Below are 22,642 nucleotides of genomic sequence, written 5' to 3'. Positions count from 1 at the left end.
CAAGAACTTCTCAAGAATAAAAATTTTTTAATTTCAATATCTTTACAAATAATGTCTGACTACTGCTGAGCTTCTTGTGAGTGTCTCTGCAACTTCTCTGATCACTTTTTACTGACTGATGAAGTAGAGACACTGTTATCTATAACTGTGCCTTCATTTCTCTCAGCTCTGTCACTGTTAGACTGGCCGCTGAGACCATGAATTTCATGTTTGATTCCATTTGATCTGGTTTCATACATTTCTTGGCATGAATCCGCTGGGACTGGCTATCAAAAAAACATGTAAAGTGACTATATATCAGATCTTAAAATAAAACCATGACTTGAAAAAAATGAGAAAGTGGTCTCATTTGGTCCCATTTAGTCCCATTCTTGACATAAAGTTACTATTTTTAGACATTTTAAGGTTTTCTTTAGACTATTTTTAATTTTTTAAAAAGTAACACTTTTTAGTAACACTCAAATGAGATTTAAAGTCATTTAAAGCAATAAAAATAATTTAAATTGAGAAGTGAAAATCATGATCTCATTTGGAAAATGTGATAAGAGTAGACAGTAAGTCTCACTGAGACAGTATGAGACCACTATCTAATGTTAAAACCGTGTAATGGGATCAGTCAAATTGATAATGAGACTATCAAAAAATCTGGTCCTGGTCTCAGACACGGTCACACGGTCAGTCTAGTCACTGTACTTGATCTTCAGATGAGCAGCTAACTCTCTGCCTCTTTCAGACCAGTCTCTGACTTCAAGTAGTGTAGTTCCTCTCTTTACTGTAAGTCTTCTTACAAGTAATTTCTTACAGACTCTAGCTGACAGTTCTTGCAAAGCTTCTGATGTTGTCAGTGTCTTCTGCAGTTTTCCAGGCCTACAATCATCTCTCTTCTGCTCACACAATCTCTGACCAGATATATGTGAATATGCTTAGATTCTCTATCAATGATTCTCATGCTGCAGTGCATTTTTGCAATCTCATTATTAATAAGAGATAAGTCTCTGAATACTCACAAAATCCAGGTAATTAAGACAATGTGAATGCTATGAATTCATGATAGAAGTTGATCTGAGCAGATGAGCTCTCTCTTCATATCTCAATTATTTTCAGACTGAATACTTCAGTATAACTGAGAAAGTGAACACAGCTTCATAAGAAGTATCTAGTCACATATGCAGACAGTCAATTTTCAAGACTCTGCTGCAACTGCATGTGCTCTGATATCTGACTTCTCTGAAGTCTGTGCATTTCTGATGATCTTTGCATCAAATATAACAATTGTCTATATCACAGACATGATACTCTCTGCTTCTTTGAAGAGAGAAATTAATAGTTATGAGAGAATTAAGTGTTACAGATATTAAGAGTGTAAGTGTGAGTTTTCTTTATTTTTTCTTTATTAATCTCTAAATTGTGTTCACAGCTCTGTTTGTTTTCTTGTTTTTTAGCTTTAATAAGAATATGATTTCTTCTTTTCTTATATACACTGCAGACTGTTCATCTCAGTAGAAACTTATTATCTTATAGACTAGAATTTATAAATAACAGTGTTAATATCTTTATTATAATCAGATTCTTAGTGAAGACTGTGTTATTCTGACTTATCAGAATTCACAGTATGAAAGTCAAGTCTCAGCTTATACAGATATCTTATCTGCTTAGATGAGTCTCAAGTGAACTCATTTATCTTATTAGAATACTCTTATCACTGAATCTTGAATCAGAGCTTATAATCTTGCTTCTCTGAGTTAACAATCTCTTTAATCTGATATTCTCTTTCACTCTCTAGTGCTTTATATTATTATTATTATTATTCTTCAATTATAGATGTATGCAGTCAGAGACTATGACATCTACCTGAGAACTTTAGTTCTCAGGGTTTTTTCTATGTCTGTAAAGTTAACTATTGTACATTCATCAATTTCAGATATGCAAAATCAGAAAATTCCAGCTCAGAATATAAAAACTGTTTACAAATTGCAGTGTTTTAACATCTTTTGATACTTTGAAATCATTTGACAATATCATGATAAAAGAAAAGAGAGAAAGAACACAGTCTCAAAGATAGACACATTAAATAGATAGATAGAAAGAAATTGAAAGAAAAAGATACAGAAAAAGATAAAGTAAAGAGAGACTATAACAAAATAAATTATTAAAAGAGAGTGTATAGCTGTTTTAACAGACTATATCTGATTGATTTTCTTCTCTTCATATTCAGATAATTCTGAATTTAGTCATTTTCTTATAGCTGCTTGAGTTTCTGATAGAAAGTCTATTAAGTATTTAATTCCTGTCTCAGTTGAGAATAAGAATCTCATATTTAATTGATTTAGATCATACTTTTCTTTCAATCTGACTCTGAGACTATTGTATAATACACAGTGTATTATAATATACTCAGAATTCTCATTTGTATTGCAGAATGAGTATTCTATTGAGTCAAATCTATCATCAAATCTTTGTATATAAGATTTGAAATAGTCATATTCTAGTTTTAGCTGTATTATAGATGAGAATATTTTCTTTTTATATTTAATTGAATAAGATTTTCACTTAGGTTTTATTTCAAATCTTGAATAATATATACTCTTCTTTTATTTCTGTCAGCTTTCATTTCACTTATCTAAATAAGATTCTTTTATTTTTCTCTTTATAAAAGATCAGAACATAATTTTTTGAATAGATCTGCTTAATTCTGCACTCTTTTTTACAGCTGAATCAGTCAATTCATTATCATGAATATTTATATAAGCAGAAACTTAGTGTAGATGAATTCTTAGCTTTGATATTCTTCTCTTTTGAATTTTTAAAACAGAGTTTAAGATCAGTTCAAGATTCATTTGATTATTATAAATCTGACTATTTCTAAGTCTTATTAAAATAGCTTGACTATTAGAGAATATTTATATCTCTTTCAAATAATTTTCTCTTTTATAAGATTTTATTTCAATGAGTTTGAAAGCTTTTACTATTATAAATAGTTCAGTATCAAAGACTTTACATTCAGAGTCTAGATTTCAGAAATCTGAGATAAAATTAATATTATCTTCAGTATAAGCAATGTCTGTATCTAATCTATTCAAGTTCTCATTTTTTAAGTCATCTGAATAAATCAGAATAGAGTCTTTTATATTAATTGTAGAAATTCTCTTTAAATACTGTTTATATTCTTTCTCTTTTGATAGTTCACTTATTTATAAGTCTATAAGAGATTCAAGCTTTTTTCTTCAGAGAGATAACTTCTCATGATCAACTTTTTCAATATTTAAAGAAGAAAATTGATTTTTAATCAGAGAGTATAGTCTGTACAGTTGAGAAGATATTTTCATTTTCTTTGAAGAATTATTCTCATTTCAATCAAGAAATCTATTTCAATTCAGTTCATTTTCAGAGTTAATTAATGAAAATGAAGAAGAGACTCTTTCTCTGATTATATAATTTAAGCTTATCTTTACAACTCTCAGAGCATAGTTCATACAGATCTTTTTAAATCTAATAGTAGAAGAAGAAATTAAAGCTTCAATTTTCATTACTTTAATAGAAGATGATTTGAATACTCTCAGAATTCTTCTCAAGACTCTGTTTTACAGACTTTGAAAGAGTTCAGTGAAATTTTCTTAATTATTTCATTAAACTTGAACTTCATAATCAGCTACTGATATAATACAGACTATATATAACTGTCTCATAGTCTGGAAGAATAGATCTCTCTCTGTATTTAATAGTCTGATTATGTTGTTCAATAGTCTTTCTGTCTTGACAGTTCTTTGTTAAATGTGATATTTAAAATTCAACTTAGAGTTTAATCATACTTCTAATCATTTGATATTTACACTGAATTTAGTTTCTCTATTTAAAAGAGTTAGAGATAGTTCTTTCTTATTGAATCTAGAAAAGAAATGAATTAACTCAGTTTTATTCATATTAAATTGAATTTAATTGATATCTGCTTTAATAAAGATTTTCTTTACAGCTTCTTCAATTACTTTTAAATTCTCTTTGATAGTTTTTAAGCTGTAGACTAGATCAATATCATTCATATAACTTAAAGATTGCACTATTCTCATATTTCTATTTTTGAATAGATATACAGTGTATATTGTAAATAAAATGAATAAGATTAAAGATCTCTATAATACTTCTATTTTTATCTCAGTCTTGTCTTATTTCATTTCATCAAAGAAGAGTTGTATAATTCTTTTAGATATAAAACAGTTAACTTATTTTATTAGAGAAAGTGACAGTTTTAATATCTTCAATATCTGAATTAACTTTGACTTTGAAATATAATTAAATACTTCTTTTATATCAATAAAAACTGCAGTTGAGATCAGACTCTCATACTTTATTATTTAAATATTATGAATAACTGAGAGAATAGTGTTAATTACAGAACACTGTTTTCTATCTCTTATTTATTCACTGAATAAAAGAGAATCATCTATAGAGCTTATAAAAGATAGTTGAGTAGCTATTATCTTTTCTAAAACCTTTTCTAGACAGTTCAATAGAGATATTACTCTATATAACTTAGAAATTGAAGTTTTTCTATTAGATTTTATAAGAATCACTTCAGTGACTTCTCTTCAGTATTCAGAATGATATTCATTTTTTAAGAGATTAAAAAAGAGCTTAAAATATTCATTCTTTAAGTAGAAATATATATTTTAAATAATCAAGTGATTAATTAAATCAGAATCTGCAGCAGTTTTAACAGAACTTGAGAAGATAACTAACTCTAATTCATCTTATATAAGATCAGATCATTCTCAGTCATTTTCATTAATATAGTTAAGAAGTAATATATTCTCTTTCTCTGAATCTGAATCTGAATCTAGTGAGTTCTGAAAGAGAATTCTTATAAAAGCTTGACATTTTTTCTCAAAAGAGTTTGCTGTATATAATTTATTCTAAAACTTATATTCTAGAGCTGAAAGTTTTGCTACACTTCTTATTTTAATATAGTTAAAAGCTTTAAAAACTTTCTTCTCTTATACTTCTTCAAGAAATTTATTTCAGTAGTCTGTTTTAGCTCTTTTAATATCTGAAAACTATTTATTTCTGACAGCTTTGAACTCTTCATTAGATATTATATCATTCTTTCAATCTCTTCTAGCAGTAGCTAATTCTTTTCTTTTAGATGAGATATTCTCATTTCATCAAGATTTTGAATACTCAGAAGATTTTCTTTTTAAAATATTATCTCTAACACTTATTAGAATAATAGATGTAATAAACTTCACTCTCTTCTCAAGCATTTCATTTGAGATATCTTGACCAGAATTTCAATATAGCTCATTCTGTCTTTCAGATTTTAACAGTTTTATACTTTCTTCAACTGCTTTTCAATCAGCTTTTTCAAAGTTATACTAATTAAAGAGAAGAGAATTTTCACTCATTTATTTTTCACTCAGTTCAATATCAAATTGAATAATCTCATAATCTGATTCTGATGTCTTATTTGAATTAATAAATCAGTTTACAAGTCTTCTTTCTCTTAGATTTTGTGATATGAATGTTAGATCTATAATAGACTTCTGTTTCATGCCTTTTCTAAAGAATGTTTGTTGATCAGACTTATTAATCAAATCTATTGAATGCTCAAAGATTCATTTAATCTGATTATCAGCTCTCACTGCTCTCTTGCATTCTGAATTTCATCAGAGATGATGTGCATTGAAATCTTCTATAATTATAGAGTTTCTTAATGAAGTTATGTTTAGAAATTCTCTATTAATTGTCCAGATATTGTTATTTTTCTTCAATAACTTTTCATTATAGATATTTATGAGCTGTATAGTATCAAACTCATTTTCTTTATCTATAATATCACCCATCAGAATATCAGGGTCAGATATGATATCAAATCTTAGATTAAATTGATATCTTAATCTCTTTCTTTCATAGATCACTACTCTTGACTTTATCTCAGACTTTTGAGATAAAAAGCAGTAGTAGCTTGAATGAGAAATGACATATTTTTACTCAGCATCAAAATTCAGCTCCTGAAGCAGTATAAAATTAACTTTTTACTCAAATGTAATTTGAAGACAAGAATAAATACAATTTGAGTTTCTATTCACATTATTTTGAATAAATGTGATTTTTGAAGAGTTTTTAAACTTTTTTTGTTATTTTTGTTGTATATTTATACTAAAAGAGAGTAGAGTAGAATCTAATCACTATTATTAGATAGTAGATTATAACTATTCTGAAAAGTAGAAATCTCAACTACTTGTATTATATCTAGTTTATTATCAGAGTCATTTCTCAATTCTCTAATCTTAATAGAAGTTTGAGAATTCAAATTCTATTTACATTTCACTGAAGAATTGAAGTTTGAAGACTTAGATAATTAAGAGTTTCTTCTTTTTAAGCTTACAGTTGTGAGTTTACTGACTTGACTATTCTCTTCAGTTCTAGATTTACTCTGAGCTTCATCTTTTCTTCAGTTCTTTTGAGTTCTTGAAATAAATATATATTCTTTTGAGTTAGATGCATGTTTTTCTTTGCAATTAGAGTATTTAAGCAGAGTATATTAATATATTTTATCTCTTTTTAAGCATATTTCATATTTATACTCACTAGTTTTGTGATCTCTGATATAGAATGCACATTTTGAGTCTCTGAAATAGAAGATTATAAAGTGTTCATATCTTTGACAGTTTGAATACTGTGTTTAAGCTTTGAGATTCATTCTTGAGTCTTTGTATTCATGAACTCTCATTTTCAAACCTACTACTCTTACTTCAGAGATCTTTGACTGTTTCATTATCTTTATATATACTAGAACAGAGACATTTCTTCTACTTTATCTGAACTCAATTGAATTTAATCATACAGGCTTCTTTCTCAGTTGAATAGAGTTATATTCTTCTAATTCATTTTTGAGAAGTAGTATTTCTTCTTCACAGTCAAAAATTTCAACTGAAATATCATGAAGAATGAATTTATTTCACTTTTCATCTCTTTTAGATAGAATTGTTGTGTTTAACAAAGATTCTACTCCTAAATTTCAGAGATTCTCATTCTGAATAAGAAATTCAGCACTGAATTCAGACATTGTAGTCAGAATGATAAAGTTTTTAAAGAAGAATAACTCAATTGAAGCTATAACTGATTTTTAAACTTTAATATCACTTATTAACTGAGAAAAGAACTGCTGATTGATTTTATTTCTAATTCTGAAAATGAGGTTTGAGTTTAGCTTATTTCTCTGCAATATATTCTGATTTGAGACTTTGAGAATAAATAAGTCTTCTATCTCTGAAGATTTGAAGATTTTTCTGTTTTTATATTTTTTTCTTCACTCTTCTATCACTAGAAGTATGAGCAGTATTCTTCTCAGTTTTCTCAGAATTTTGAGCAGGTTTTGAGATAGTAGATTTAGAGATAGCAGATTTAGAGATAGCAGATTCAGCTGCTTGAGTATATATTTTCTTCTAATTTAAAGAAGAAGAAGAAGAAGAAGTAGAAAAGAAAGCAGAGCAAACTGAAGAGTCAGTGATTATATTAGAAATTTTCAAAGTTTTTTGAACTGTGTTTAAAATTCTAAGTTTGAACTTGATAACTTTCTATAGTTATCTAGTCTGAGTATGAAGAATTAACAGAACTTCTTCATTCATCTCACTCAGACACTGCTTTTCAAGAATTTTACTTACTTTTTCAAGTTTCTGTATTTTAAGAACTTGTTATTTCTCTATTTCTTCTTTCTTTTTTCTCTTCAGAATTTCAATCTCAGAAATAGTATTTGAGAAAGCATCTTTTTTCACATTAACTGAGTGTACTTTTGAACTCATTGTTCTTACTCAATGAAAAGTTGATCAGACTAATTCAATTGAGATATTTATTAAACTCTTTTGAATTGAAAAGTTGATCAGACTGTTTCAATTAAGAGATTTCTAAGTCTGTTTTCAATTGAAAAGTTGATCAGACTATTTCAAAAGAAGAATAGCAGACTTTTATATATAAAATATCTGATTTTTTTCACACTAGTTCAGTAACTAGATTAGATTTTTGAAGAGAATCTAATAAACTAAAATTGATTTTTAAGATAAATCAATAAAATCTTTATAATCTCTTTCTTAAGATACAGTGAGAAAAAGTATGATATCAATTGATAGTAAATCAGATAATATGACAGTTTTTAAGAGAAAAACTGATAAAAAATAAATTAATTTTTTGCAGAGAAATTGATTAAAACTATTCAATTTTATTCTAAATTATTCAATTCTTCTCACACAATAAGTATGCAACTCAAATCAGTTAATAAAGAGTGTAAAAAAGAATTAAGTATTAATAAAAGCTCTTCAGTCACTGAAAAAGTAATTCTTACTTAAAAGAATATACAATTATGATAGAAAACAACTCTGTTTTTAATTCTTTGTAAGAATATTGTATAAAACTCAGAGAAAAACATCTTACTTTTTCAAGAGAAGTAAAAAACTATTTCTAAGATCTTTTTTTTTTTTTACATTAACTGCTACAGAAGAATGAGATAGAAACTGCTAAGATATGCACTACTGTATATTCTCTATCAAGACATTCTCTCTTCAGAGTCTTGATATTATAGAGAATATAAGTCTGTTTCTATATAATAATGTAAATATTGTCAGTGAGATGTAGAGAAACTGGTTATTTATATCTCAAAATAGACAACTTTATCAATGATTATATCAATATAGAGTTAATTCTCAAATTCAATAGAAATCTAGTATTGCTGTTCTTAATTCCTTGCAGAATCTATTGAATATTGAGATATTAAAACTAGATTTAATATATCTCACTGTGCAGGGATCCTTTGAAAGGCTCAGTCAGATCTTGAAGTATACTGATTTTATAGTTGTTGTGTCTGCTGATTATGTATTGAGCATAGTTACTGAGGTATCTTTTTGTACTTTTCTGTCAGAGATGAGCCAGATTGAGAGAAATGATACAAGAGTGAGACTCAGTATTGATATCTAGATACACTGAAGACAGACTGTGAAGATTGCACTTCAGAAGTGACTGTTGATTATGTACTTGATATTATCACTGAGGTATCTTTTTGTACTTTTCTGTCAGAAATGGGCCAGATTGAGAGAGGTGATATGAGGGTGAGACTCAGTATTGATGTCTAGATACACTGAAGACAGATCACAGAGATTGCACTTCAGAAGTGACTGTTGATTATATGCTTGATATTATCACTGAGGTATCTTTTTGTATTTTTCTGCTGAGGATGGGCCAGATTAGGAAGGGCAGTACAAGGGTGAGACTTGATGTTGATGTTTTGAAACATCAAAGATGGACAGGGTTTTCGCGGAGGTCACTCCTCAGATATCTCCACAACTACAGATTGAGAATCTTCCAAAATCAAGAAGATTGGTGCATATGGCTAGGTCTCTTCACCTTACAATTTGTATGGCAATTTGGCCCGGGGTTGTGGTGTGATAGGGGAGAATGGGGGATAATCCCACACAGGAGTTCCGAACGACATCTGGTTCATGTTTGGCTGGATAACTCCACCACCACACGGGGTATGCGGTCGGCGATGGGGTCAAAATGCTCGTATGATCGAGGGCTTTTCGATGGATCTATCGGCGGGTTCTTATTCGAAAAATCGAGCGAGTTCGTGGTGGAGCGGTTGGTTGTCTAGTGCTTTATAGACAGAGTGATGAATCACAGAATTCTCTTCTGAGAATTTCTTATATTCACAGAGTAAAGAGACATGAAAAATATTGTACATCTGTAACTCAGATGACAGTTTCAATCTGTAAAACTGTAAACTAACTTTCTTCATAATCTTATAAGACTCTATCTGTAAGAGATTCAGCTTCTTACTAGATCTCTATATAATAATATTTTCTAGACTCAGTCAGACTCTATCATCTTTCTTAAAACTTTTTATAATATACTTAAAGTCATAGTATCTCTTCTGATACTCTTGAGTCTTTCTCAAGAATTTACAGACTTTCTCTCAGATCTTCTGAATTCTCTCAGCCTATTCACAGGCATTATCACACTCTATAGTGTACTCTTACAGATTTATCAAGATTATCTGTGAATAAGTCTTAGTAAGTATCTCAAAGAGGGTTTTATCTATATTGACATGTTTTGAGTTATTATATATAAACTCTGTGAGTGATAATTAATGCACTCAGTTATTCTGATTATAATTGACAAAGCACTGCAGATACTGTTCTAATATACTCATCAGATATTCTATCTGATCATCTGTCTGTTGATAAAAAGTCATACTTAGATCTTATGAGATCTTCAGTATAGTTATCAGATCAGATTAGAACTCTTCTATGAAGATTGATTCTCTATCTGAGATAATGTTTGCAGATAATTCATACAATCAGATTATATTATGAATGAAGATATGAGTCAAATTCTTTGACTTTAAGTTCTTGTAAGTGAATATAAAGTGTATTATCTGAATGAAGTGATTTACTATCATTAGCACACTGTCAAAGCAGGTATTATATATGTTCTTGCTTTCAGAGAGACTCACAAGAGTATTCATTTCTAGCTGTTTTTAAGATTCTTATAAGATGAGTAGAGAAGTAAATTCTTCATATAATCTGAACTGCACTATCTGTGAATTCTGATAAATAGTATAAGAATTCACTATCTTCTTTACAAGTTCTTGTATCTTCAGTCAGAAGTATTTTCTTATGAGTAACTCATGAGTTCTAGTATCTATAAAATGATCTGCTAGAGAAGAGTTATGATATCTTTTAATAAGTTCTATACATAGAAACTCATTCATAGATATATAAATTTAGTTCTCTTTTTATAAGAGATTATTTAAGTCTCTTTAACTCTTTATTTCTGTAGAATTGATCTCTGCTGTGAGTAGTTTTTAAATATACTGAGTATATTCATTCTTTAGTTATAGTTCAGACAATCTGAATAGAAGATCTTACAAAGACTTATACTCTGTTTTTTCTTATATCAGATCTTTCACAGTACTTCTCAAAGCTCACAAACTCTTCAGATTATAGATACTCTCTTCAAGAATTCTCACAGAGATTCTCAGAGTGTTAACTCTCAGTGTTATAGAGAGTAGTTATACAGGCTTCTTCTCTCTCTCTCTTCTCTTCTCTTATGAGAAATTAAGAGACTCTTCAGTCAATCTCTTTATAATACTTAGTCTGAGTATTCTGTGAAGTTTTTCTGTCTTCTCTAGTCTCTTTATATCTGTCACTCTGATCTTCTTAATATAGTCTGATCTGTGAGAGAATTTATCTGCTGAGTTCTTAGTTCTCTTGATATATTCTATCTTGAATCAGAACTTACTCAGTCTCTGAGCTCAGTGAATCTACTACTGCAAGAGTTTCTTGATTGAAGTAAACTGTTATAAGCTGTTATAATCAGTTCTAACAGTAATCACTGTTATAAGACTCTCAAAGTAGTGATATCAGTGATAAAAGAATTTCACTATTATAAGAAGCTTCTGATCAAGAATGTCATAGTTAATCTTCACAGATTGCATCTTTTATAAGAAAAAGATCACTGAAACTCAGTTCTCATTTGACTGTAGTTATAAGACTATTTCTGAAATTATAAAGAAGAAGACATCTGTCTTTAATCTGATTAAGAGTGAGAAATCAAAGTGAAACAGTATCACTATATCTGTAAATATCTGTTTTAATCTTACAAAGACTCTGTGAGCTTCTGAGATAAGAAAGTTCTCACAGTTCTTTCTTCTTAATAATCTTTTCATTCTCTATTCACAGAATGACTTCTTCTTGTTTTCACTCTTCAGCATGTCTATAAGAGTCAAGAAGATTCTCATGAATATAAGAATAAACTGTCTATAGAAATTCACAAAGCTTAAAAAGATCTGAATCTCATAAATACTAGTTAACTTCAGCTATAATAGAATAGTCTTAATCTGTGAAGATTTCATCTGAATCTCATCTGCAGTAATTACATATTCTAGAAAATTAATCTGACAGATACTGAAGTTATACTTTATAAGCTTAATATATAGTTCTGTCTCATCTAAGATCTTTAACACACTTTGCATATACTCAGTGTGTTCTTTCTTCTTTATAAAGTACATTATCACATCATTCAGATATATTATTATGAAGACATTCAGATATGCATGAAGTATTTTATTAATGAAAGACTGAAATACTGTAGAGATATTAATCAAATTAAAAGACATCACTAGATATTCAAATAATTTCAGTGCAGTTCTAAAGACAGTCTTTTATTCATTCTCAGACTGTATTTACAGCTGTGTATATACATTGATCACATTCAGTTGTGTGAATATGACAGCTCTCATGAGATGATTGATCACATTCTCAATCAGAGATAGAGAGTAGCAGCTCTTTATTATCTTAAAGTTCAGATTGCAGTAGTCTACATATAATCTGAGATCTTCATTCTTCTTCATAAACATTACAGAGGCTCCCGCGGAGGCCTGTGAAGATTGAATAAAGTCATTCTTCAGATTCTTCTTTACATAGGTCTGCAAGACCTCTGTCTTGTAATAAGAGAGCTTATAGATTGATTCTCAGAAGAGTTTCTGTTCTTCTATTAAATCTATTATCAGATTCTTCTCATAGTAAGAAGAAAGCTCAGCTATCTTTACTAAACTGAATATCTCTTCAAGATCTCAGTATTTCTCTGATATCTGAAGCTCAGTTTTCATGACTGTGAGATTCTCAGATACTTATAAAGTCATTATATAGATGAGCTTGTCTTCTCTAATTAACTCTGCAGTATTAACTGATTCTATCTCTGTGAGTGAGTCTGTCAACACTGATCAGAAGTATAAACCTGACTCACAGACAGCTATGTATGAATTATGTCTTTAAAGTCTTACAAGTTTCAAGTACATATCATCTATAATTTCTGTAATAATCACAGTTTCTGCAAATCTTCTCCAGATTTCAGAGAGATCTTGTAATTCAAAGATAACTCTTATAAATCTCTCAGCTCTCAGATCTGAGTTCTCATACTCTGCTTATTATAAGAGCAGATTCTCAGTCTTCATCTTTCAGCTTATTCACTCTGTGAGTTTTAGAGATATTACAGTGATCTGAGATTCTGAGTTCATCAGTGCTTTTTATACTTATAAGACAGCAGTACTGTGACATAGTCTCTTCTTATGAGTAAGCATTTTCATTAAGAGAGCAACAGATTCAGATATCAACTTCAAGACTCTTAAGAAGACTGTTACTGACTCTGTTCATGACTTCTTAAATTTCTATTTTGATTTGTTTAGACAGTTTATATGAAGATGTTCTGAATTAAAACAGATAAAACAGAGTTTCTTTTTCTTAATCTTTCTATTATATATTCTATTTACAGAAGCTTGTAAAGCTCTCTCTCTCTGCTTAGCAGTCAGATATGAATCTCTCTATATCTTATCATCTTTTTCTGATAAATCTGTTCTCTGTTATTCTGACTCTTACAGAGCTGATTGATAATTCACTCTTCATAAGTCTATGACTCTTACAGTGATCTGTAAGTGATGAATGAGAGTCATTAGTTTCTTCAGAGTCAAGAACTTAGAGTCTTACTTAATGAGCTTGTTCTGCATGTCTTTATTCAGTCTCTTTATAAATATCATCATTCAGGTCTTGTTTCAGAGCTCTGTTTTCACAGATTTCAATTCACATCATAATTTTATAAAGCACTGTGAGTAGTCTTTATTAGATTTCTCACCTCTTTTTCTAATATTAATGATTGCAGTTCAGATGTTCTCTGTTCAGCTTATAAAATCTCTCAACTTATTCTCTAGATAGGTCTTGAGAATAGATTAGTGAGATCTCTTATAATCATTCTCTAGATAATTTAACCAGTTCTTGACTTCAGTGTAATAGAGATCTGTCATTGTATAGATGATAGCTTCTTCATCTTTCATATTACACAGCTGAGCTTGCAAGTCAATTTCAAATACAAACTTGCAAAAGCTTTTATAAATTATGATTTGATAAGTGATTTTAAGTGATTGTAACTTAAGAAAGTTTCTTTTCAGTTCATAAGTATCTCTGAAGATTATATCTAGAGACTCAGTTTGAGAGTGTTTACAGATAGTAAGTGTTTCTTGTAGAAAAATAGCTTAATTCTGTAAGAGATGCTTGAGAATGTTCTTTACTAAGATTGATTCATTTGTGAGTTTGAAGAGTTTCTCTGTCACAGATATAGAGAATGATGTTTCATAAGTAATTAATAAGTCTTCTGAGACTTCTTTTATGAAGATTATCTATAATTCAGATAACTGCTTCTGAGTATCTGCAGTAGAGTTTATAGAAATTGAAGTATATAAGTTTCTAGTTCTTTCAGTCATAATAGACAGTTACTGACTGACTGAGCTTAAAATGTAAGAATAAGTGCTTACAGGTGATTATTCAGATGTTTGCAGCTTGATGTGATATATACTGTTAACTACTAGAAGTATTTATAATAGAAAGATAAAATGTAGAAGTCAAATGCATAATAGCATTCAAGCTAAGTTATGAATAGTATTCATGAACTTCAGTCTATATAGTTGTGTGTAGCCAAGGGCCGCTAGCCCTATTGATTACGCGAGAGATAGAAATAGAGGTAAAGAATTCGTGAGAAGCGGAATTTCTTACACTTCAGCATCTATAGAATCAAATATAAAAGCACTGAAAGAACACTTAGATACTCTTATATACTTTATTATTATTATTATTCTTCAATTATAGATGTATGCAGTCAGAGACTATGATATCTACCTGAGAACCTTTAATTCTCAGGGTTTTTCCTATATCTATAGAGTCAACTATTATATACTTATCAATTTCAGATATGCAAAATCAGAAAATTCCAGCCCAGAATATAAAAACTGTTAACAAATTGCAGTATTTTAACACCTTTTGATACTTTGAAACCATTTGAAAATATCATGACAAAGGAAAAGAGAACATAGTCTTAAAGATAGATATATTAAATAGATAGATAGAAAAGAACAGAAAGAAACAAGTACAGTAAAGAGAGACTATAATAAAATAAAATTATTAAAAGATAGTGTATAGCTGTTTTAACAGACTATATCTAATCAATTTTCATCTCTTCATATTCAGATACTTCTGAATTGAGCTATTTTCTTATAGCTGCTTGAGTTTCTAATAGAAAGTCTATTAAGTATTTAAGTCCTGTCTCAGTTAAGAATAAGAACCTTATATTTAATTGATTTAAATCATACTTCTTCTTTAATCTGACTCTGAGACTATTGTATAATGCACAATATATTATAATATACTCAGAATTCTCATTTGTATTGCAGAATAAGTACTCTGTTGAATCAAATCTATCAATAAATCTTTGTATATAGAATTTGAAATAATCATATTCTAGTTTTAACTGAATTATGAATGAGAATATTTTCTTTTTATATTTAATTAAACAAGATTTTCACTTTGATTTTATCTCAAATCTTGAATAATGTATACTCTTCTTTTATTTCTGTCAGCTTTCATTTTACTTGTTTAAATAAGATTCTTTTATCTTTCTCTTTATAAAAGATCAGGACACTGTTTTTTGAATAGATCTATTTAATTCTGAACCCTTTTTTACAGCTGAATCAGTTAATTCATTATTATGAATATTCATATAAATAGAAACTCAATGCAGATGAATTATCAGTTTAGATGTTCTTCTCTTTTGAATTTTTAAAATAGAGTTTAAAATCAGTTCAAGATTCATTTGATTATTATAAATCTGACTATTTCTAAGTCTTTTTAAAGCAGCTTGACTATCAGAGAATATTTATGTCTCTTTCAAACTATTTCCTCTTTTATGAGATTTTATTTCAATGAGTTTGAAAACTTTTACTATTATAAATAGTTCAGCATCAAAGACTTCAGATTCACAGTCTAAATTTCAGAAATTTGAGATAAAATTGATATTATCTTCAGTATAAGCAATGTCTGTATCTAATCTATTCAAATTCTCAATTTTTGAGTCATCTGAGTAAATCAGAATAGAGTCTTTTATATTGATTGTAGAGATCTTCTTCAAATACTGATCATATTCTCTCTCTTTAGATAGTTCACTTATTTATAAGTCTATAAGAGATTTCAGCTTTTCTCTTCAGAGAGATATCTTCTCATAATCAATTTTCTCAACATTTAATGAAGAAAATTGATTCTTAATAAGTGAATATAGTCTATACAGTTGAGAGAGCATTTTCTTTAAAGTATTATTCTCATTTCAATTAAGAAATCTATTTCAATTCAGTTCATTTTCTGAGTTAACTGATGAAAATGAAGAAGAGACTCTTTCTCTGATTATATAATTTAAGCTTATCTTTATAACTCTCAGAGCATAGTTTATACAGGTCTTTTCAAATCAAATAGTAGAAGATGGAATTGAGACTTCAATTTTCATTGCTTTAATTAAAGATGATTTGAATGCTCTCAGAATTCTTCTCAAAGCTCTGTTTTATAGACTTTGAAACAGTTCAGTTAAGTTATTCTGATTGTTTCATCAAAGTTGAACATCATAATCAGCTACTGAGATAATACAGGCTATATATAACTGTCTCATAGCCTGAAAAGATAGACCTCTCTCAGTATTTAATAGTCTGATTATACTATTCAGTAGTCTCTCTGTCTTGATGATTCTTTATTAAATATGATATTTAAAATTCAACTTAGAGATTAATCATACTTCTAGCTCTTTGACATTCAAACTGGATTTAATCTCTTTATTCAGAAGAGTTAGACTTAGTTCTTTCTCATTAAATCTGAAAAAAAAGTGAATTAACTCAGTTTTATTTATATCAAATTGAATTAGATTGATATCTGCTCTAATAAAGATTTTCTTTACTACTTTCTCAATCACTTCTAAAGTCTCTTTGATTATCTTTGAACTGTAGAGTAGATCAATATTATCTATATAACTTAGAGATCTCACTATTTTCATCTCTCTATTCTTGAATAAATATACAGTGTATATTGCAAATAAAACAGATGAGATTGAAGATTCTTGTGATACTTCTATTTTTATCTCAGTTTTATCTTGTTTTCTTTCATCAAAGAATAGTTGTATAATTCTTTTAAATATGAAACAATCAACTCATTTTATTAGAGAAAGTGACAGTTTTAACATCTTCAAAGTTTGAATTATCTTAGACTTTGAAACATGATCAAATGTATCTTTTATATCAATAAAAACTGCAGTTGAGACCAGGTCTTCATACTTTGCTACTTAAATATTATGAATAACTGAGAGAACAGTGTCAATTGCAGAATATTGTTTTCTATCTCTCATTTATTCATTAAATAAAAGAGAATCATCAATAGAGCTTATAAAAGATAATCTAGTAGCTATTATCTTTTCTAGAACTTTTTTCAAACAGTTCAACAGAGATATTACTCTATATAACTTAGAAACTGAAGCTTTTCTATTAGATTTTGTAAGGATTACTTCAGTAGCTTCTCTCCAGCATTCAGAATGATAATCATTTCTTAAGAGATTGAAAAAGAACTCAAAATATTCATTCTTCAAGTAGAAATATGTGTTTTGAATAATTAAATGATTAATTGAATCAGGCCCTGCAGCAGTTTTAATTGAACTTGAGAATATTACTGACTCTAGTTCATCACATGTAAGCTCAGATCATTCCCAGTTATTTTCATCAATATATTTATGAAATGACATATTCTCCTCTTCTAAATGTGATAAGTTTTGAAAGAGAATTCTCATAAAAGCTTGACATTTTTTCTCAAAAGAGTGTTTTGCTATACTTCTTGTTTTAGTATAGTTGAAGGCTTTAAAAACTTCTTTTTCTTATGCTTCTTCAAGAAATTTGTTCCAGTAATCTGTTTTAGCTTTTTTAATATCTGAAAAATATTTATTTTGAATAGCTTTGAACTCTTCATCAGATATTAAATTATTCTTTCACTCTCTCTTAGCAGTGACTAATTGCTTTCTTTTAGAAGTGATATTCTTATTTCATCAAGATTTGAAATACTCAGAAGACTTTTTCTTTGAAATATTTTCTTCAATACTTGTTAGAAGAATAGATGTAATCAGCTTTACTCTATTCTCAAGCATTTTATTTGAGATATCTTGACTTTGATTTCAATAGAGCTCACTCTATCTTTCAGATTTCAGCTGTTTTACTCTTTCTTTAACTGCTTTTTAATCAGCTTTTTCAAAGTTATACTGATTAGAGAGAAGAGGATTTTCACTTCTTTATTTTTCACTCAGTTCAATATCAAATTGAATGATCTCATGATCTGATTCTGAGATTTCATTTGAATCAATAAATCAGTTTATAAGTCTTTTTTTAATTAGATTTTGTGATATAAAAGTTAGATCTATAATAGATTTCTGTTTCATGTCTTTTCTAAAGAATGTTTGTTGATCAGACTTGTTAACTAAATCTATTAAATGTTTAAAAGTTCATTTAATCAGTTTATCTGCTCTTACTGCTCTTATGCATTCTGAGTTTCATCAGAGATGATATGCATTGAAGTCTTCTACAATTATAGAGTTTTTTAAGAGAGTTATATTCAAAAATTCTCTATTAATTGTTCAGATATTGTTATTTTCTTTCAATGACTTTTCATTATAGATACTTATAAGTTGAATAGTATCAAACTCATTCTCTTTATCTATAATATCACTCACTAGAATATCAGAGTCAGATATAATATCAAATCTCAAATTAAATTAATATCTTGATCTTTTTCTCTCATAGATCACTACTCTTGATTTTATCTCAGATTTTTCAGAAAGAAAGCAGTAATAGCTTGAATGAGAAATGATGTACTTTTGCTCAGTATCAAAGTTTAATTCTTGAAGAAGTATAAAGTCAACTTTTTATTCAAATACAATCTGAAGATAAGAATAAATGCAATTTAAGTTTCTATTCACATTATTTTGAATAAATGTGATTTTTGAAGAGTTTTTAAACTTTTTTTATTGTTTTTGTTGTATATTCATACTAAGAGAGAGTAGAGATAGAGTAGAATCTAATCTCTATTATCAGATAGTAGATTATAACTATTTTGAAAAGTAGGAATCTCAACTGCTTATATTATATCTAGTTTATTATCAGAGTCATTTCTCAATTCTCTAATCTTAACAGGAGTTTGAGAATTCAAATTCTGTTTACACTTAGCTAGAGAATTGAAGTTTGAAGATCTAGATAGTTGAGAATTTCTTCTTTTAGAGCTTGCAGTTATAGATATACTAGCTTGACTTTTCTCTTCAGTTTTAGATTCACTTTGAGCTTTATCTTTTCTTCAGTTCTTCTGAGTTCTTGAAGTAAATACACATTCTTTTGAGCTAGATGCATGTTTTTCTTTGCAATTGAAGCACTTAAGCAGAGTATATTAACATATTTCATCTCTTTTTAAGCATGTTTCATATTTATGCTCACTACTTTTATAATCTCTAGCATAGAATGCACATTTTAAGTCTCTGAAATAAGAGATTATAAAGTGTTCATATCTTTGACAGTTTGAACACTGTGTTTAAGCTTTGAGATTCATTCTTGAGTCTTTGTATTCATGAACTCTCATTTTCAAATCTGCTACTCTTACTTCAGAGATTCTTGATTGTTTAAGTATCTTTGTATACACTAGAATAGAGACATTTCTTCTACTCTGTCTGAACTCAATTGAATTAAGTTATACAGACTCTTTTCTCAGTTGAATAGAATTGTATTCTTTCAATTCATTTTTAAAAAGTAGTATTTCTTCCTCACAGTCAAAGATTTCAACTGAAATATCATGAAGAATGAATTTATCTCACTTTTTATCTCTCTCAGATAGAATTGTTGTATTTAACAGAGATTCTACTGCTGACTTTCAGAGATTCTCATTCTGAATAAGAAATTCTGCACTGAATTCAGACATTATGATCAGAATGATGAAGTTTCTAAAGAAGAATGACTCAATTGAAGCTTTAACTGGTTTTTGAACTTCAATATCAGTTATTAACTGAGAAAAGAACTGCTGATTGATTTCATTTCTAATTCTGAAAATGAGGTTTGAGTTTAGCTTATTTCTCTGTAAGATGTCCTGATTTGAGACTTTGAGAATAAGTCTTCTATTTCTGAAGATTTGAAGATTTTTCTCTTTTTATATTTTTTTCTTCACTCTTCTATCAATAGAAGTATGAGCAGTATTCTTCTCAGTTTTCTCAGAATTTTGAGCAGGTTTTGAGATAGCAGATTTAGAGATAGCAGGTTTAGAGACAGCAGATTCAGCTGCTTGAGTATATATTTTCTTCTGATTTATCTCATATACTTTAATACTTTCAATCTCACTCTCTACTCATCATGAAGGATGAAAATGCTTATAAAACTGAGTGTAGATGAAGATATCATCAGTTTATTAATTAATCAAGATTAATATATCAATGAACAGTTGAAGAATTGCACAAAACAAAAGTTTTATTCATGAATGAAAGCATGTGAATCTGTGTTATGAACACTCAACAATATCATCAAATATCTTGATATTCCGTTTCAAGACACTGCTGTGCAATAGAAAGTATTAGATTGATTACAGAGTATCTGACAGAGAAACACTTCTCTTACAATATTCATTCCTGACTTTGACACTCAGATCTTAGAAGCAGATAATCAATCTTGAGAGAATTGAATAAAGATCAGCATACTCAAGAAGACATTGACTTTCAAACTCTTACAGACTCTTATAAGTGTAAATGAAGACTCAACTCATAAAGGCTTCTTCTGCACACAGCTCTGAACATTGAATGATTATCTTATCAAGCTTAAGAGTATATAGAATAGTGGCAGAAGATGTTACATCACTCTTACATCTGTATTGAAGAGAAGTAACAGCAATGATGTAGATATCATGAACTGAATTGATTCAAATATCTATACATAAGCAAGAGTTTTCATCATTTGAACAGGCTTCTGAGTCTCTGAGATCACTTCTGAAGAAGTCGCTGACTGATGTCAATGTGAAGTGTACATCAACTGTAATTAATCAGAACACATCACTTTCAACTGATGATTGACCTATGTATCTTCTCACTTAAGAGAAAGATCAGTGCCTTCTCACTCAAAGAAATCAAAGAATGAATCTGTGCATATTCACATCAATCATATTACAGTGAAAGAAGATTCAGAAGATAACTATAAGAATGCTCTGATGAAACAGAGAAAAGATTAGCTTCTGTTGAAATTCATAAACAGAAGCTTGAAGAGGTTGAATGACAATGATTTAAAGAAAAAATAATAAGGAACGTAATTCTTGTATCTACTGTGATTAATAATATGTATAATATGAAAGTCATGATAGACAGCAGTCTATGTTATTATGCAATGATTAAATCTTCAGTTATAAGATATTATAACCTTCAGTGTATTCTCTTATTAAAACTCTGTCTTCTTGCAGAATTTGATAACTTAAAAGACATTTGTATCTGTTACATGATGAAGTTGAATATAGATGTCAGAGAACATCAACATGAAAATGTCTATACATATGAAGTTGATAATCTCAATTATAATCTTATATTAAAACTGATCTGACTATCTGAACAAGACATCTTATTGAATACTTAAAACAGAAGCTTAATATTCTCTTACAATGATAGAGTTTATGAAGATGTCATTCACAAGACTATGAATCTGACACAGATCTCTGTCAATGCCTATGAAATGCTCTGAAAAGAAAGTAACTGAAAAGATTACTAATAGCAGAATTATGTGACAATTTAATTCATCAGCCTGATTAATATCAAGAAAGCTCTAGTGAAGTTATTCTGTACTATAATAACAGATTCTTATACAAAACTCTCTCAATAATATCACAAATATCTAGATGTCTTTCAACAAGATAATACTTATGAATATACTCTCTTTAAAAGACTCAGAAGTAGATCACAGTATCAAGTTAGAAAAGAAAAATGATAAGAACTCTGAGTCATCATAAGACCTTCTTTATTATTATTATTATTATTCTTCCATTATACTCATATGCAAGTGGAGCTTATGATGAGTCCTTGCGTGATGTTAAATACAGGCCAAGTGTTGGTTATACAGGAGGAAATACAGGTGTTGAGACCACGCCAAGATAACAAGAACATAGGAAATACAAAGGAGTGACAATTAGATACATGCGATAATAACTTCCCAGCCCAGGAACATAGAGCGATTTTATTGGAGCGATTTGTACACCTCTGTATTCATTAGGAACCTGAGGTGCTTGAGTTCCGGATTTAATGTATCCCCTGCGGGTTTTGAACCCACACACCTTGGTTTCCCACGCCAAGGTGCTACCAGGTGGCCGCATTAACCATTCGGCCACCGGGGCATAAGACCTTCTTTATAACATGTCTTAAGATGAACTTCTTCTTCTTCAGAAGACACTCAATGATCTGTTGAATAAGAGATTTATATATATTAGTAACTCTTCTACTGCAGCTTCTATTCTCTTTTTTCATGATGAACATAAACAGATCCAACCGCTCCACCACGAACTCGCTCGATTTTTCGAATAAGAACCCGCCGATAGATCCATCGAAAAGCCCTCGATCATACGAGCATTCTGACCCCATCGCTGACCGCATACCCTGTGTGGTGGTGGAGTTATCCAGCCAAATGTGAACTGGATGTTGTTTGAAGCTCCTGTGTGGGATTATCCCCCGTTCTCCCCTACCACACCACAACCCCGGG

At 29.2% G+C, this 22,642-nt stretch overlaps 1 protein-coding gene and 1 pseudogene across 2 annotated transcripts; one reads left to right on the top strand and one right to left on the bottom strand.

Moving 5' to 3' along the window:
- Window positions 1-9,217: 9,217 nt before the first annotated feature.
- On the top strand, window positions 9,218-9,634 carry BDCG_00274 (uncharacterized protein; the record flags this gene model as incomplete). Its single annotated transcript, XM_045415791.1, has 1 exon — window positions 9,218-9,634. One exon carries the CDS (start codon window positions 9,218-9,220, stop codon window positions 9,632-9,634), a length of 417 nt encoding a protein of 138 aa, XP_045271654.1.
- A 12,557-nt stretch (window positions 9,635-22,191) lies between these two features.
- BDCG_16088 lies at window positions 22,192-22,280 on the bottom strand (annotated as a pseudogene). The gene has a single exon. The product of its transcript is annotated as a tRNA-OTHER (tRNA).
- Window positions 22,281-22,642: the final 362 nt, after the last annotated feature.

The sequence above is a fragment of the Blastomyces dermatitidis genome (assembly GCF_000003525.1).
Source record: "Blastomyces dermatitidis ER-3 genomic scaffold supercont1.1, whole genome shotgun sequence".
Classification (NCBI taxonomy): domain Eukaryota; kingdom Fungi; phylum Ascomycota; class Eurotiomycetes; order Onygenales; family Ajellomycetaceae; genus Blastomyces; species Blastomyces dermatitidis.
The sequence above is the reverse complement of the archived record's forward strand: the minus strand, read 5'-3'. Positions and strand labels throughout refer to the sequence as shown.